Below are 16,997 nucleotides of genomic sequence, written 5' to 3'. Positions count from 1 at the left end.
AGAATTCTTATTATTAATTCTAACTATAAGTTATGTAATTTATATAATTTACAATTAAAATAAAAACTAGAGGTTCAATAATATTGATAAAAATTATATTTATAATAGACTAATATTATATTTTTTATTAAGTTAACAATTAATTTAGTTAAATTGATCATATAAAACTAAATTAATTTAAAAATATATATATTTTTATGATAAAATTAATAATATAATAATAATATTTACTAATAATCATATTTACTAATTATAATATTTACTATTAATAATATATACTAATAATAACAATAAACGCAAAGTTTATATTCACTAATTAGTAGTTTTTATTCATAGATATTACAGTAATTATTTTTTAATTTACAACAAGAAAAAAATAACTAAACTTAATAAAGACATTTAATACAATTGATAATTTTGTTCAATTGACCATGATTATGGATACTATTGAAAGTTTTTAAGATTACGGGTAATTGATAATTATAAATTTTAAATTAATAAATTAACGTAGAATTATTTAAATAAATATATTATTAATAATTTATTTAAATATTGTATAATAAAAACATTTGTATTCAGAAACATTAAAAATAAATTAATGTTCTAAAAGATTAATAAGTTTATGCACATTTATATATTTATATAAAAAATTTTTTTTTAAATATTGCATAATCATTATAAGTATTATTTTTTAATAATTTATTATAACTATAAAATATTTCAATAATAACGAATAATGTTATTAACATATAATAATAATTATAAGTATTTAAAAGTTTATTGAATTTCAACACAAAGTAAATTACAAATAATATTTATTTTTATTATAATAATAATAAAATATAGATTTCTTATTATTAATTCTTACTATAAGTTATGTAATTTATATAATTTACAATTAAAATAAAATCTAGAAGTTCAATAACATTTATAAAAAAATTACTAAAATTAAAAATAAAAAAACTAAATTAATTAAAAATTATATATATTTATGATAAAATTAATATAATAATAATAATAATAATAATAATAATAAAGGAGGCACAGTGGTGTAGTGGTTAGTGTGTAGGGCTATGTAGTGTAATGGAGAGTAAGATCTATAGTTCGAGCCCCGATGTGGTAAAGCAATTTTTCTGAAAAAAAAAATTGTTTTAACTGTGCTTCCCGTCCCTGCCCAACCAACGCTGTTTAGGACGGCCAACTTAAGTAGTATGGGGAAAGCGGGGTGCTAAGTGAGGACGAGTTTCTGCCCGACCCGGGTATCGGTACTTCGGTATCGGTGCCCACCTGGGGGTACCCGCAAGGGTGCTCCCACCCGGGGGTGCCTGTAAAAAGGTGCCCCCACCCCGAAGGGACGTCCGCAAGGATGTCCCTTCACCCTTCGAGTAGTTACTCGTCCTCACACGCAATGGCCACTTTTGTTTCAAAAAATAAAAATCCTATTTCAACAAACACATGTTAGTGGTGAGAAATGGGTGGCAATAGACACATGTTAGTGTTGAGCTTTCTCTAGGGACCGGGACCCCGTAAAAAGGCCACAAAATATATAAATATGATTACACGTAGTCGTAGGAATAACGGGGGGTGTTCGGGAGGTACCCTCTCAAATAAATCCCGCGTTCAGCAGGTAGGCATTGACTGCAGTTCGTTAAGTATGCATCATATCCCACGCAGTGATGTGCTATGCGGGCAAAGCTGTGATGTAATGCGACCGCAGACTAGTCAACAAAATCAGACTAACCTCCAAAATGTTTCAGTTCAAGCTGGTTCTCAGCAACAACTGACCAATTTGGTTGACAAATCGCAAAAGCGCATGAGATGGACACATGAGATGAATACCTTGATAATGCGCGAATACTACAGATCAACTCGACTCGAAACAAATATGACTGATTACAGAAACCAAATATACTTAGCATTCAAACAAAAATATCCAGAACTAAATGTAACGGAACAAAGAATTGCAGACCAAAGGCGATTCTTAGCAAAGAATAATAAAATATCCCCGATTGAATTACAAGAAATCAAACAACAAGTGGCACATGAACTATCATTAAATGAAACAACTGAATTAAATACCACAGTAGAAGTAGTGCCAGAAATAGAAGAGACACCTACAACAACAGATAACATAAACAATACAAATGATGAAATAAACAGAATAACAGCAGAAAATGAACTAAAAACATCTTTAGAACAATATAAAGACTTTGAAATAGAATTCAGACCTAAATTACCAAAAATAAGAAGTGGCATTAAAACAAGATCTACTATAATAACGATAAATGATATACTTAAAGATTACATCGAAGAAAATATGTCGTTGAGCGCAATTAATACAATAACGTATTGTGCAGCAGTAGCAGTATCAAGACTCTTAGGCTACAAAATAGAACACATGTCTACAACAAAACCAAATCAAGAAAATGTAATACCTAAATGGCAAAAGCGAATAGAGACACGGATAGAAGGGAAAAGAAAAATAATTGGAAGAATAACGCAAGTGTTAAATGGAAACAAATCAAAAAGACTTAACCAATCATTAAAAGATATATACCGATCATTACAGACAAAACCTGGAAAACCTGAATTTGAATCCATAATCCGAAATTACAACGACACATTAAAACAAACAGTTCAAGCACTATCACAAAGAATTAGAAGATATAAAATACAAAGCGAAAGACGAAAACAAAATACAATGTTCTATAATAACGAAAAAATGTTCTATAGAAATCAAAATAAAATAAATTCAAGCAATAATAACAATACACCACAAATAGATGAAATAGAAAACTACTGGAAAGAAATCTGGAGTAACCCAAAGGAATATAAAGAATCTAATTGGATAAATGATATTGAAGATGAAAATAAAGAAATACCACATATGACTTCAGTAAATATAATTAAAGATGACTTAACCGAAGCCCTCAAGAAATCCCACAATTGGAAAAGCCCAGGACAAGACAAAATACACAACTTCTGGTATAAACACTTTACAACAGTTCATCAACCAATGGCAATAGCAATGAATAAAATAATACAAACAGGACAAACCGATGACTTCCTCACTTCCGGAATAACATATCTACTCCCAAAAACAGAAAATACATCAGATCCCAGCAAATATAGACCAATCACTTGCCTAACAACAATGTATAAAATTCTAACATCCATAATATCAACAAAAATATATAATCATTTAAGTAACAACAACATAATAGCTGAAGAACAAAAAGGCTGTATAAAACACTCAATGGGCTGTAAAGAGCAATTAACAATAGACAATATCATAACAATAAGAGCTCGTCAAAAACATAGAAATCTTGAAATGGCATACATAGACTATAAGAAAGCATTCGATTCAGTCCCTCATAAATGGTTATTAAGAGTGTTAAAACTATATAAAATTGACAACACATTGATAAACACATTAGAAAATATGATGAAAAAATGGAATACTAAATTGTGTGTCAATACAAATAATGGAACAAAAATAAGTACAGAAATCAAAATAAATAGAGGAATATTTCAAGGAGATTCACTCAGTCCTCTGTGGTTCTGCTTAGCCATAAACCCACTGTCATCACTACTTAAAAAGCTAAAAGGCATAAATCTAAAATCAAGTGATACAAAATATAATCTAACACATCTACTATATATGGACGACTTAAAACTATACGCCGAAAAAGAATCTGATTTAAATGCAATGCTAAAAACAACAGAAACTTTCTCCAATGATATAAATATGGAATTCGGATTAGATAAATGTGCTATAATGAAACTGAAAAGAGGAGTCTATTCTGAAAGAAATCAATACGAAACTGATAACGGATATATAAAGGCACTAGAAAATGGAGATATATATAAGTATTTAGGAATTAAGCAAATGCATAAATCTAAAATGACAGAAGTTAAAGAAGAAATAAAGAAAACATTAAACCAAAGAATAATAAAAATACTAAAATCTCAACTAAACTCAAACAACAAATTCAAAGCCATAAACACTTGGGCTATACCTGTACTGACATACTCGTTCGGAATAATAAAATGGAGTAAAACAGAACTTGAGACCATTGAAAGACATATAAGGCGACAACTTACAATGTTTGGACTACACCACCCTAGAAGTTCTGTAGCACGACTGTGTGTTAGTAGAAAGCATGGGGGTAGAGGGTTACTAAACATTGTAAGCCTTGAAGCCAAACAGCGAGAATTGCTGAGAAAATACCATCAACAAAAATGCAATGTCTCAGAGCTCCACAAAATAACAGCAACACTTGATAACAACTACACACCTCTAAATCTCAGCAATAATGAACATCAAATAGAAATACAAAATGAAAAAGAGAGGATTAACACGTGGGCCTCAAAAGAACTCCACGGTAGATACAGAGCAGAACTCAACCAAACACACGTAGACGAAGAAATGTCTACAAAATGGTTGAAGTACGCCGGTCTTCATGGAGAGACAGAGGGGTTCATGATGGCAATACAAGATCGAGTGATTCCGACACGAAACCATCAGAAATACATCCAAAAGCTAAATATACCAACAGACAAGTGCAGGATGTGTCATATGGAGTCCGAAACAATAGAACATATACTAAATGGGTGTAAAGTACTCACAAACACCGAGTACCTAAGCCGTCACAACCAAGTAGCCAAAATCATACATCAGGAATTGGCAATAAGATTCGGACTAACCAAAGAACCATTACCATACTATAGATACGAGCCACAAAGTGTAATGGAAAGCAACAGAGCCAAGCTCTACTGGGATAAAGAAATAAGAACAGATAAGACTGTGGCCCACAACCGCCCAGATATAGTACTAGTAGACAAACATCAAGATAAGGCGTACATAATAGACATAGCGGTCCCACTAACACACAAACTACAGGACACGCATAGTGAGAAACGCCGAAAATATACAGACTTGGCCTATGAGATCAATAAAATGTGGCGCATTAAGAAAGTTGAAATCATACCTATAATCCTGTCATCAATGGCCGTAATACCGAAAAATCTGGCCCTAAGTTTGGAATCACTGGAAATCAGAAAAACTAAGATCTATGAAATGCAAAAAGCAGTGATACTTCAGAGTTGTAGAACAGTCAGAAAAGTACTAGACTTGAGTTGAGTCTAACCAGTCGTGTCTCTGCCACCAAAAGTGGCCGACACAACTGTGATCACACCGGAACAACCGTGATATACAAAGATAATAATAATAATAATAATAATTACTATTAATAATATTTAGTAATAATAACAATAAACGCAAAGTTTATATTCACTAATTAGTAGTTTTTATTCATAGATATTAAAGTAATTATTTTTAATTTACAACAACAACAACAATAATTATTATTAAACTTAATAAAGACATTTAATACAATTAATAATTTTGTTTAATTGACCATGATCAGTGATACCATTGAATGTTATCTGTACCGATCTATAAGATTTAATCTGTAAATTAAAATTTTTACTTAAAAATCTATATAAATTTTATTAATATTGTAATGAGTAGATTTTATCATTACTGTTATAATTATAATATATCCTATTCACTATAGTATTTAAATATTATTTTCTTAGCATTGCCATTTATAACTGGAAAGTGTTGATTATTTAGATGTTTTATGAGAATTTTGGGGGTAAGATACTCGCTTTACTTTCCATGCAGTGATTTCTCGCAAATCACTGGAATGGCCACCACTATTGGCACAGTACTCCTGTAGTGGTTTATGTTGTCTTAATTGTACATTGGGCACAATATTAGCCTTTACTACACAATTATTAATACAATCTATGTCTGATTGATCGTAAATTAAGACATTACTACTTTGCGGACCAATTATATAAAAGGTATTATCTCTGGTCTTTAGATTATTTAATTCAATTTGGCTTTTACTATCAAACGAAACACTATTCAATGTTAAAACAGACTCATTGTTTGAGAGTTAAGACTCGAAGTTTGTACCACTCGAGTCTGATCTGAAGCTCTGAGACCAGTAAAGACTATTTTACTAGTTTGGTCACTAACTACACGTGACACAACTATAGTATATTGAAGACAGGACGATACAGTGTTATCAGCATCCATACAATGGCTGGCTAAGTCGCAACACTTGCACTAAAACAAACAAAAACCGACATTCAATGACAACAAATGTCTGGTCGCAATTATAAACTGGTAACTAAAAAATAACGATCGACAAGCTGGCCGTGCACTACCAACGATTGCCAACGAGAGAAGCCTCAAAGCCTCCTTCTAACCAAAACATGCAACTCAATACCCAATCTATTAGTAAGACTGAGTCTAATGGTCAGTACCATCACTCGGTACTACCGTCGGTAAAACCGGCGTATAGTCTATTCAATTACCCACTATAGGATAAGTAATTCACACACACATTCACTCAAACAGCCGATAATTACAACAATCAATCAAACTACTGGATAAGTGGTTTAATGTTTGGACAAGGATTCAGATGAACGCCACTATTAAACAAAAGAGAGTCATAGCTAGTGATGGCTATGATGTGAGAGGGGATGCAACTGTGCTATTGCTGTGCCAGTTATGTGACATATGGTTAGTTCTCAATTGATTGAAATGGACTAGACTCCGGTATATAGCTCTGATGTATAGCACTGGAGTATAGCAGTGATGCCAACAAGTAAATGGTTTTGTGGATAGTTTTACTCTCAAACCAGTCCCCCTTTTCTTTGTCTGTCTGTCAATACTAATTGTGAACTCAGGTTTATCATTGCTATGACATTAATATTAAATTTACATCTGATTTATATTACACTAAAAATTTAAAATTATATTTTTTTTATTTATTTGACAATTAATCAAACATTAAATACAAAAAAACAATATCAGCCATTAATCTAATAAACATTTCAAACATAAATGCAGTCATAAACGAACCAAACATTATATGTTTTATATTTTGTATAAAATATTACTTAATTTTATTTTAACTTAAAAAAAAGTAACAGAAAACACACAATACTGTAATATATGTTTAATGCAGATAAAGTAAATGTAGTAATATATAAGTTTAATTATAGGTATATATATTATATATACTATATCTAGCCAGAACAGTCAGCTAGTGATTGCTATGATGTGAGAGGGGATGCAATTGTGCTATTGTTGTGCCGGCTATACGACATACGGTGTTTTGTGTTTTTTTGGAACAGATGTATATTTAAGTTTGTGTTCACTACCAGTGAGAGACCGGAATAGCATTTGTTATCACATTATAACTGCAAGTATAACAATAGAGAATCACTGGTAGCTCTCTATTGAGCACTGGGGCACCGGTATCATCGTCACAAGCAGCATATACAGTATTGCACACTATACATCTACTTTTTTTTTTAATCTGTAATTTCTTTTTCTGTATTTTGGTTTAGGTTTGTCAGCTGTCTATTCATTCCCCATTCTCCTTTTTACATATATAAACAATTAGTGATAGTATATACGAGCACGAGCACTGTGTTGATTTTGTTGTCTATAGAATAGTCACATGTGAAACCAGGATGTGTTGGGCACCGATATGTTCAAAGTTTCACTACAATGAAATCCCAAAAACTCTGGTAATATTTTATCGACTAACTCAATGTTTCACTCATTATATTGTATATATACTGTATATATAAATAATATATATCGCCTAAAATTTTTTTGCAATATACAGTACAACCGTATTGACAGTCTTTTAAATTACGCTATTATAACAGCATTACTATTATTATTAGCCTATTCTAGTGAATATTAAGAGTTGATTTGCTTTACATTTGGTTTTTTACATATACCTTGATATTGTTCATCACTATTTGCATTATCCTATCGTTTAATACATTTGTAAATAGAAATAAATCGCTATAATTTATATTAATAAACATTGTAACTTAATTCTAATTCTGTCAATAATATTATATTACTTTATTTCTAAAAAAAATAATTTTTATGTTTATTCAATTTATTGACTAATTTATATAATTTTATTTATATTAAAATAAGGTAAATCATATTATTTTCTATAAATAAGTTTTATTTATTATGCTGTAATAACACATTTAAACAATAATTTATATAAATGTATGAATGTTTTTAGTAAATACAATTATATTAGAAAACTTTTAGACTCAAAAAAAACAAATAAAAATATCATTTGTTTGGTAAGTTATGAACAGTACATCATTAATAGTTTATTTTGACTGATGTCTAATATTTATAAGTTCAGTGACTTTAATGAATACATTAGTTATATTATTTGGATAAGACATAGAGTAGCTTATAATTAGTGTCTGTTATTTAACAATAAAAACATATTTAGCAAAATGTTTACAATCAAACATATATGTATATACATATGTATATATATATATATATGCTTATTAATGCTAACTTATAATCATCAATAAAATTACATAACAGCATAAATTACATTTCACATTCAGATGATACCAGTTGTTGTAATTACAATAATTATAATAATTATAATAAATTGTTATTACTATTAAGTTTATATTGCAAATAATTTGTGGAATAAAATTGTAATTTAAATTAATTTTAAAAACATTAATAAGTTTATGCACATTTATATATTTATATAAATTTTTTTTTAAATATTGCATAATCATTATAAGTATTATTTTTTAATAATTTATTATAACTATAAAATATTTCAATAATAACTAATAATGTTATTAACATATAATAATTATTTATTTAAAAGTTTGTTGAATTTCAACATAAATCAGTAAATCATAAATAATTTATTTTGTTTTTATTTTAATAATAATAATATAAAGAATTTTTACTGATTTTATGTACATTTATATACAGGTATTTATATTAAAAATATATTAAAATATATAATCATGAAAATAAGTATTATTGTTTTTAAAATTAATTATCACTAAATATTATGTTTTTTATTGCTAAAATATTTCAATAGTATCAATTATAATAATGTCAATAGTTTATAATAATAACATAAATTATTTAAAAGTTTATTGAATTTCAACACAAAGTAAATTACAAATAATTTATTTTGTTTTTATTATAATAATAATAAAATATAGAATTCTTATTATTAATTCTAACTATAAGTTATGTAATTTATATAATTTACAATTAAATAAAAACTAGATGTTCAATAACACTAATAAAAATTATAATAGACTAATACTAATAATATTATAGTATTAAATTTTTAATTAAGTTAACAATTTATTTAGTTAAATTTATCATACAAAACTAAATTAATTTAAAAATATATATTTTTATGATAAAATTAATAATATAATAATAATTACTAATAATAATATTATGTAATAATAATAATAAGCACAAGTTTATATTTATTAATTAGTAGTTTTTATTCATAGATATTACAGTAATTATTTTTTAATTTACTTAAATAGCAATAAAACTAACTATATTCTTTATTAAGATTAACAAAAAATTTAGTTAAATTAAATCATACAAAATTAAATTAGTTAAACAATAAATTAATAATGTAATAATAATAATATTTAATAATAATAATAATATTTAGTAATAATAATAATATTTAGTAATAATAATAATATTTAGTAATAATAATAATATTTAGTAATAATAATAATATTTAGTAATAATAGATTACAGTAATTATTATTAATTTACGTAAATAACAAGAAAACTAAACTTAATGATGACATTTAATACAATTGATAATATTGTTTAATTGACCATGATCATCGATACTATTGAATGTTTTTAATATTCCGGGTAATTCCTTAAAAAAATCAAGTTGTTTAACAGCTAAATTTAAATCTTTACATGTAACAACTGGTCCAGGTAGTTCACGATCTCTATTAGTAACATATCTAAATAGATGATCAATAGCTTGGTTGACATTAGCATGTAGTTTTAATGGACCCAGACACTTTTTCCTATTGGATTCATTACGTATACAAGCTTGATTCACTCTTTTATCTGAATATATATATATATAAATATATTTATTATTATTTTTAAACAAAAATTAAATAATACATGATTACAATATTTTATTATTTATTATTAATATATTTAAGTACATAAATAATATTTAAAAATATTTTACAGCAAAAATTCTCTAATAGTTCATCTATAGTAATAGATTGACATTTATTGACCATGGTCATAATTGTTAGCATAGACAATACAAACATCACAATCAATTTGATTGATGTCATTGTTACAAATTGTTTATAATTGTTTATATAATTTACAATTAAAATTATTATAAAAACTTACTTAATAACTAATTAGTAAAAATATTCAGATATATTTATACGTTTTCATCAATAGTTTAAAACATAAAAATAAAGGCTTACTGATATTTAAGATTTAATCTGTAAATTTTACTTAAAAATTTTTACTTAAAAATCTATATAAATTTTATTAATAAGTTAAACAATTTATACTGTATTATGTAAATATAATTATAAATTTATGTTTACTATTAATAAATTAATAAACTAATGAAACATTATTTGAATAAATATATTATTAATAATTTATTTAAATATTGTACAATATTAACATTTGTATTTAGAAACTTTAAAAATATAATAAATTAATGTTTTAAAAGATTTATGAGTTTATGTACATTTATATATTTATATAAAAATACATTAAAATATTTTATATAATCATTATAATAAGAATTATTTTTTTTAAATAATTTATTATAACTATAAAATATTTCAATAATAACTAATAATGTTATTAACATATAATAAAAATTTAAAGTATTTAAAAGTTTATTGAATTTCAACATAAATCAGTAAATCATAGATAATTTATTTTGTTTTTATTTTAATAATAATAATATAAAGAATTTTTACTGATTTTATGTACATTTATATAATTATATTAAAAATATATTAAAATATTGTTTAAACATAATAATAAGTATTAATTTGATTTAGGTTTATGTTATCACAATCACTCATTATAAATGAAAAACTTTTATTACTCACACAATTTGTGACATAAATTTCTGTGGGAGCAATGATTATATTATTGAATTTTTTGTACAGTATTTAAATGATTAGTAAACAATTTAAGTCAAAACTACCCAAAAATATGTTTTATGGCACAAATAGGGTATCAATTATAACATTTCTGGTCACTCTCTCACATACCATAAGTACCTAATGACCAACAGTGCTGTCAGTTTGTACAGCAATTGCGCTGATGAAGGACAGAGACAATTACTGTCCGAAACAAATATTGCAATAATTTGTCCGCAATTAAGGCCGAAGACAAAAATCGGCTAAAATTTATGTCACAAATTGTGTGAGTAATAAAAGTTTTTCATTTATAAGTATTAATGTTATTATAATTAATTTTCACTAAATATTATGATTTTAATTGCTAAAATATTTCAATAGTATCAATTATATTAATGTCAATAGTTTATAATGATAATATAAATTATTTAAAAGTTTATTGAATTTCAACACAAAGTATATTACAAATAATTTATTTTGTTTTTATTATTATAATAATAATAAAATATAGAATTCTTATTATTAATTCTAACTATAAGTTATGTAATTTATATAATTTACAATTAAATAAAAACTAGAGGTTCAATAACATTAATAAAAATTATATTAATAATAGACTAATATTATATTTTTTATTAAGTTAACAATTAATTTAGTTAAATTGATCATATAAAACTAAATTATTTTAAAAATATATATATTTTTATGATAAAATTAATAATATAATAATAATATTTACTAATAATCATATTTACTAATTATAATATTTACTATTAATAATATATACTAATAATAACAATAAACGCAAATCTTATATTCACTAATTAGTAGTTTTTATTCATAGATATTACAGTAATTATTTTTTAATTTACAACAACAAAAATAACTAAACTTAATAAAGACATTTAATACAATTGATAATTTTGTTCAATTGACCATGATCATGGATACTATTGAATGTTTTTAAGATTACGGGTAATTGATTAAAAAAATCAAAAGTTTTTGACTCAATATATAAATCTTTACATGTAACAACTGGTCCAGGTAGTCTACGCTCTGCAATAGTAACATATCTAAATAAATTATCAATAGCTTGGTTGACATTAGCATGTAGTTTTAATGGACCCAGACACTTTTTCCTATTTAATTCATTACGTATACATGGTGAGTTATCTTTTTTATCTGATATATATATATATTTATTTTAAAAATAAAATAAAATTTTACATGATTAAAATATTTTCATAATTATATATTTATAGTATATAAATATTATTTAAAAATATTTTACCGCAAAAATTCTCCAATAGTTCATCTATAGTAATAGCTTGACATTTATTGACCATGGTCATAATTGTTAGCATAGACAATACAAACATCATGATCAATTTAATTGAAGTCATTGTTACAAATTGTTTATAATAAAATTTATTATATTAAAGTTATTATAAAAACATATTTAATAATATTAATTAATAAATATATTTAGCTATATTTATACATTTTTAATCAATAGTTTAAAACATAAAAATTTAGGCTTACCGATCTATAAGATTTAATCTGTAAATTAAAATTTTTACTTTATGTTAAATATGTTAAACAATTTATACTGTTTAATGTGAATATAATTAAAAATTTTAAATTAATAAATTAACGAAGAATTATTTAAATAAGTTTATTATTAATAATTTATTTAAATATTGTACAATAAAAACATTTGTATTCAGAAACATTAAAAATAAATTAAAGTTATAAAAGATTAATGAGTTTATACACATTTATATATTTATATAAAAAATATATTAAAATATTGCATAATCATTATAAGTACTATTTTTTATAATTTATAATCACTAAATATTATTATTTTTTTATTACTAAAATATTTACTAATATTAACTAATAAAATCAATAACTTATAATAATAATTTATAGTATTTAAAAAAAATATTGAATTTCAACATACAATAAATGACAAATAATTTTTATTTATATATTTAGTTATTTTATTTATATTTATAATTAAATAAAAACTAGAAGTTCAATAACATTAATAATTATTATAATACTTTAACAAAAAACACAATTAAATAGATCAATAAAACAAATTTAATTAAAATATATATATATTAATAAAAATATGTATTTATTAATGATAATAATATGTACTAACAATATTTAATAACAATATTTAATAAATATATTTAATAACAATATTTAATAAATATATTTAAAAACAATATTTAATAGCAATATTTAATTAAAATGTGTAATTATAATGTGTCTAATAATAATAAGCATATAAATTTATTTAACAATATATATAAATAAAATAATTCAAATATTATATTACATAAATATATATTGATTTTTAATTTCTATTATTAATTGTATTAGTATTAACAAATAGTTTTTGTTTAATAGTTATTAATGTAATATTAGGCTTATATATTTGCCAAACATTTTTCAATTTGTTATTAGATATATAATTTGTTACAAACATTTGACATAAACTATGAATTGCTTTAGTAATAGCATTTGTTAACATTGATATAGAAAATCCAAACCATAGACTCGCAATGCTTGACATAAGAATAATATATTCAATAAATGGTATTTTCAATGATGTTTCAAATATTAAATCAAAATTTCTGGATAAATATAATAGTATTTGTGTTGAATTATTATCATTATTAGGATATGAAAATATATTTGTATTATAAATATAATCTACACAAGGTAAATGTTGGGAACAATAATTTTCACAATCTAAATCAATTAATGCTATGTCACAATTAATTGTTATATTTGATAATTGATAATTTTCATGTTTATATAGTAGAAAATATTTAATTGGATATTTAAAGTTACATTGATGATACATATTTATTAGACATTCACCATAACATTGATTGCTAAATTTATTTTTTGAACAGTCATTATGATTATCAAATTGTTGCCAACGTTTGACTATAACTTTTTGATAATCTAATACATAATCAAAGTTTTTATTTAGCTCAAGTTTTAAACTATGTTCAGCATTAATATCATAAATTTTTGAACTTTTATGATGTAAAATAATTTTCATTTTTTCATTTTTAGTTGTAGTAATTACTTTTATATTGTAAAGTTTAATGTTATCACTAATTAAATTAGTGTTATTTAGCCATTGATGTAATACAGTCAAACAATAGGACACTGAATCGATTGAATGAATACCGCTAACAAAGTTAATGCTATCTCTATACTTATAATATGAAACTAAATAGTGTGATAAATTTTTTAAATTATCAAATTCATCGATAACATTATCAATATTATCATTTTTTCTATCATTCAAATACAATGACTTATCTAAGCATAGGGTCATCGCTGGCGACGATTCACTTGTTGTCGACTCGTATTTGACTTCAGTTGCCACAGAATATGCAAAATATAATGTAGACAAACAATACATTTGATATATACAGCCAATAGTACATATAATAGGAAAAATATATTTCAAAATTAATTTAAATAAAAACATAATTAATGATTGAGTTGTAATTTTTTGTTGATAACTGTAATAATAAAATATATTGAAACAGTTTATGAATTATTTATTAAATTGTAATAATAGTATAGTTAAACCATAAAACTATTACTTTTTTTACGATATATGCTATAGTATTTATATATTATTTTTTACGCAACAATAAAAAATACAATTTACTTTAATAGTTTATATAAATTTATAAATAATTATTTAATCAATAATATTATTTATAGTTAATTATTTTGTTTTTCAATTTTGTATTCAATAACAAAAACAAATTACTATTTATTAAATGTTTAATTTTACTTAATTAATATTATTTTTTACTAATGTATTATTCTATGCTTTATTTTTTTGCTAATTATAAATATTAGTCAATTTTGTTAATTAGTTGTTTTTTAATGAAAAAAATAATTATTATTTTATTGAAAATCTATAAAAATAATTAATTTTTATCACAAGTTATAAGTGTGAAAATATCACTCATACAGTACATGATATTAGTATTTTTTACAATTTAATACTATATTTATTAATATTTAAGTTTCTAATAATTTATAAGTTTATATGTAATATATAATAATATAATTTATATTTTTATTATTTTAAATATTTTTTTTATAAAGAAAATCTTTGCTACAATTTTTAACTTATTATTTTGTATAATATTTTTAGAATATAGTATATAAATATATAATATAAATACAGTATCTATAATATAAGCAATTCATTTAAGTTAAAGTCTATTTTTGATTAATCAATAATTTATTTAACAAACAAAAGACTATTATAATAATACAAAAACAAAATTTTAATGTTTGTTTTCATAGAAAAAACAACAACAAAATTATCAATTTTTCTTAATTGTTATAAAAAATAAATTAATAACAGTTTTGTTAATTATTGTTGTCTAGACATTAGTATTGAATAATACTGTTAATTGTTATTTTTATTGTTTTGAAATACATATTGAAAAACAATTATTATTTTTTATTTTAATTATAGACTACTAAAAAAATAATTATTTTGTTTATTAACAATTTATTTTGTATATATCTATTATAATAGTTATACTAGATAATCAATGTATTGAATATTATAGTATAATATTTTATATACTGTACAACGTTTATATTATGAAAAATTTTCTAATTAATTAATTAGTTAATTATAATAATATAATTATTTTTGTATTATTTAAATTTTGTAATAAATATTTGTCTAAATATATTATCTTCACTTAGTTTAGCAATAATTGATTGTTGAAATAATTGTTTATTAACTATATTAATATAATTAATTTGATCCAGGACAATTTGTGTACACGTGGGTCTAGCAGTGTATTGTATTTGTTTCATTTGTTGGATCAAATTAAACATATTTTCCATATAATATCCAAAACTACTAGTGTTGTAAATGTTAATACTTGCACTATTAAATAAAAAAAATAAAAATTTTAATTTATATTTTTTTTTAATTACAATAGACTTACCCATCAATTGTCGTATCAGTTAAATCAAAGATATCCATTAAAATCATTCCTAGACTATAGACATCACATTTTTCATTATATTTTTGTGTACAGTTGTTGGGATCGGTATTAATCTCTGGCGCTCTATATTTAAGTGTTCCTACATTTGGTGTATGACTTATTGAATGAGTATCCGTACGGATGTGATCAGTGGACAAACCAAAGTCACCTAATTTTATAAACCGATTGGCAATTGGCTTATCATTGATGAGTATGTTTGCAGGTTTGAGGTCGCGGTGAATGACCGGCGGATCTCTTGTATGCAAATATTCAATGCATTCACACATCTCTAGCATTAAATGACTTGTAATGTAATACTCGATACAATCCATCGGTTCATTGGATTGTCTTTGAAATGTTTTTGCCTTCACTTCAATGATATGTTTAAGACTTTGTGAACATAACTCCATTTGAATGAATAGATTGTTGAACTCAAACCACGCGTCCAAACAGTTGACCACATATTGTGACCGAAGTTTCATTAATTGTTTGACTTCTTGAATAACAATTGACTTTTCATTTTCATCTATAATTTTATTAATAGTTAAATAATTTATAATAATTTTATTTTATAATACCGTCTAATATGATATCTTTTATGGCAAACAATCCTTTAGTTTCGTTGTCTTCCACTTCATATACTTTACCATAACTTCCAAAACCCAACATTTTTAGTCGTTTAAAACAATTGATAAAATTATTTTGTTTTTCACTAATTTCTTGAAAATTCTTTACATATAAATCCAAATCAATTGTTTGATAAGTTTTATTGAATTCGGCGGCAAATAAATCATCAAATGATTTGTGATATAATTTTCTTAATTCAATATTTGGTTCATATATTAATTCATAATATTTATC

At 23.7% G+C, this 16,997-nt stretch overlaps 1 protein-coding gene across 1 annotated transcript; it reads right to left on the bottom strand.

The window, feature by feature from the left end:
* Positions 1-5,630: 5,630 nt before the first annotated feature.
* LOC128952621 (cyclin-dependent kinase 2-like) lies at positions 5,631-16,867 on the bottom strand. Its single transcript, XM_054298038.1, has 4 exons — positions 16,715-16,867; positions 16,098-16,662; positions 15,932-16,036; positions 5,631-5,931 (listed from the first exon to the last, which is right to left on the bottom strand). The coding sequence occupies exons 1-4, from the start codon at positions 16,803-16,805 to the stop codon at positions 5,631-5,633; spliced, it is 1,062 nt and encodes a 353-aa protein (XP_054154013.1). The 5' UTR covers positions 16,806-16,867.
* Between the last annotated feature and the right edge of the window lie 130 nt (positions 16,868-16,997).

This window comes from Oppia nitens, unplaced genomic scaffold (assembly GCF_028296485.1).
Source record: "Oppia nitens isolate AA-2021 unplaced genomic scaffold, nextdenovo-longstitch-racon4-pilon3 scaffold1_pilon_pilon_pilon, whole genome shotgun sequence".
NCBI lineage: Eukaryota > Metazoa > Arthropoda > Arachnida > Sarcoptiformes > Oppiidae > Oppia > Oppia nitens.
This window is presented reverse-complemented; position numbering and strand designations above follow the sequence as displayed.

What these genes read in the sequence shown, in the direction of transcription:
- LOC128952621 (XM_054298038.1), bottom strand. Translation starts at nt 16,805, where the DNA reads ATGTTGGGTTTTGGAAGTTATGGTAAAGTATATGAAGTGGAAGACAAC. An exon ending in ACTGATACGACAATTGATGG is followed by an intron (nt 16,037 to 16,097) that starts GTAAGTCTATTG and finishes TTTATTTAATAG; the next exon opens with TGCAAGTATTAACATTTACA. An exon ending in CAATACACTGCTAGACCCAC is followed by an intron (nt 5,932 to 15,931) that starts GTGTACACAAAT and finishes AACATTGAATAG; the next exon opens with TGTTTCGTTTGATAGTAAAA.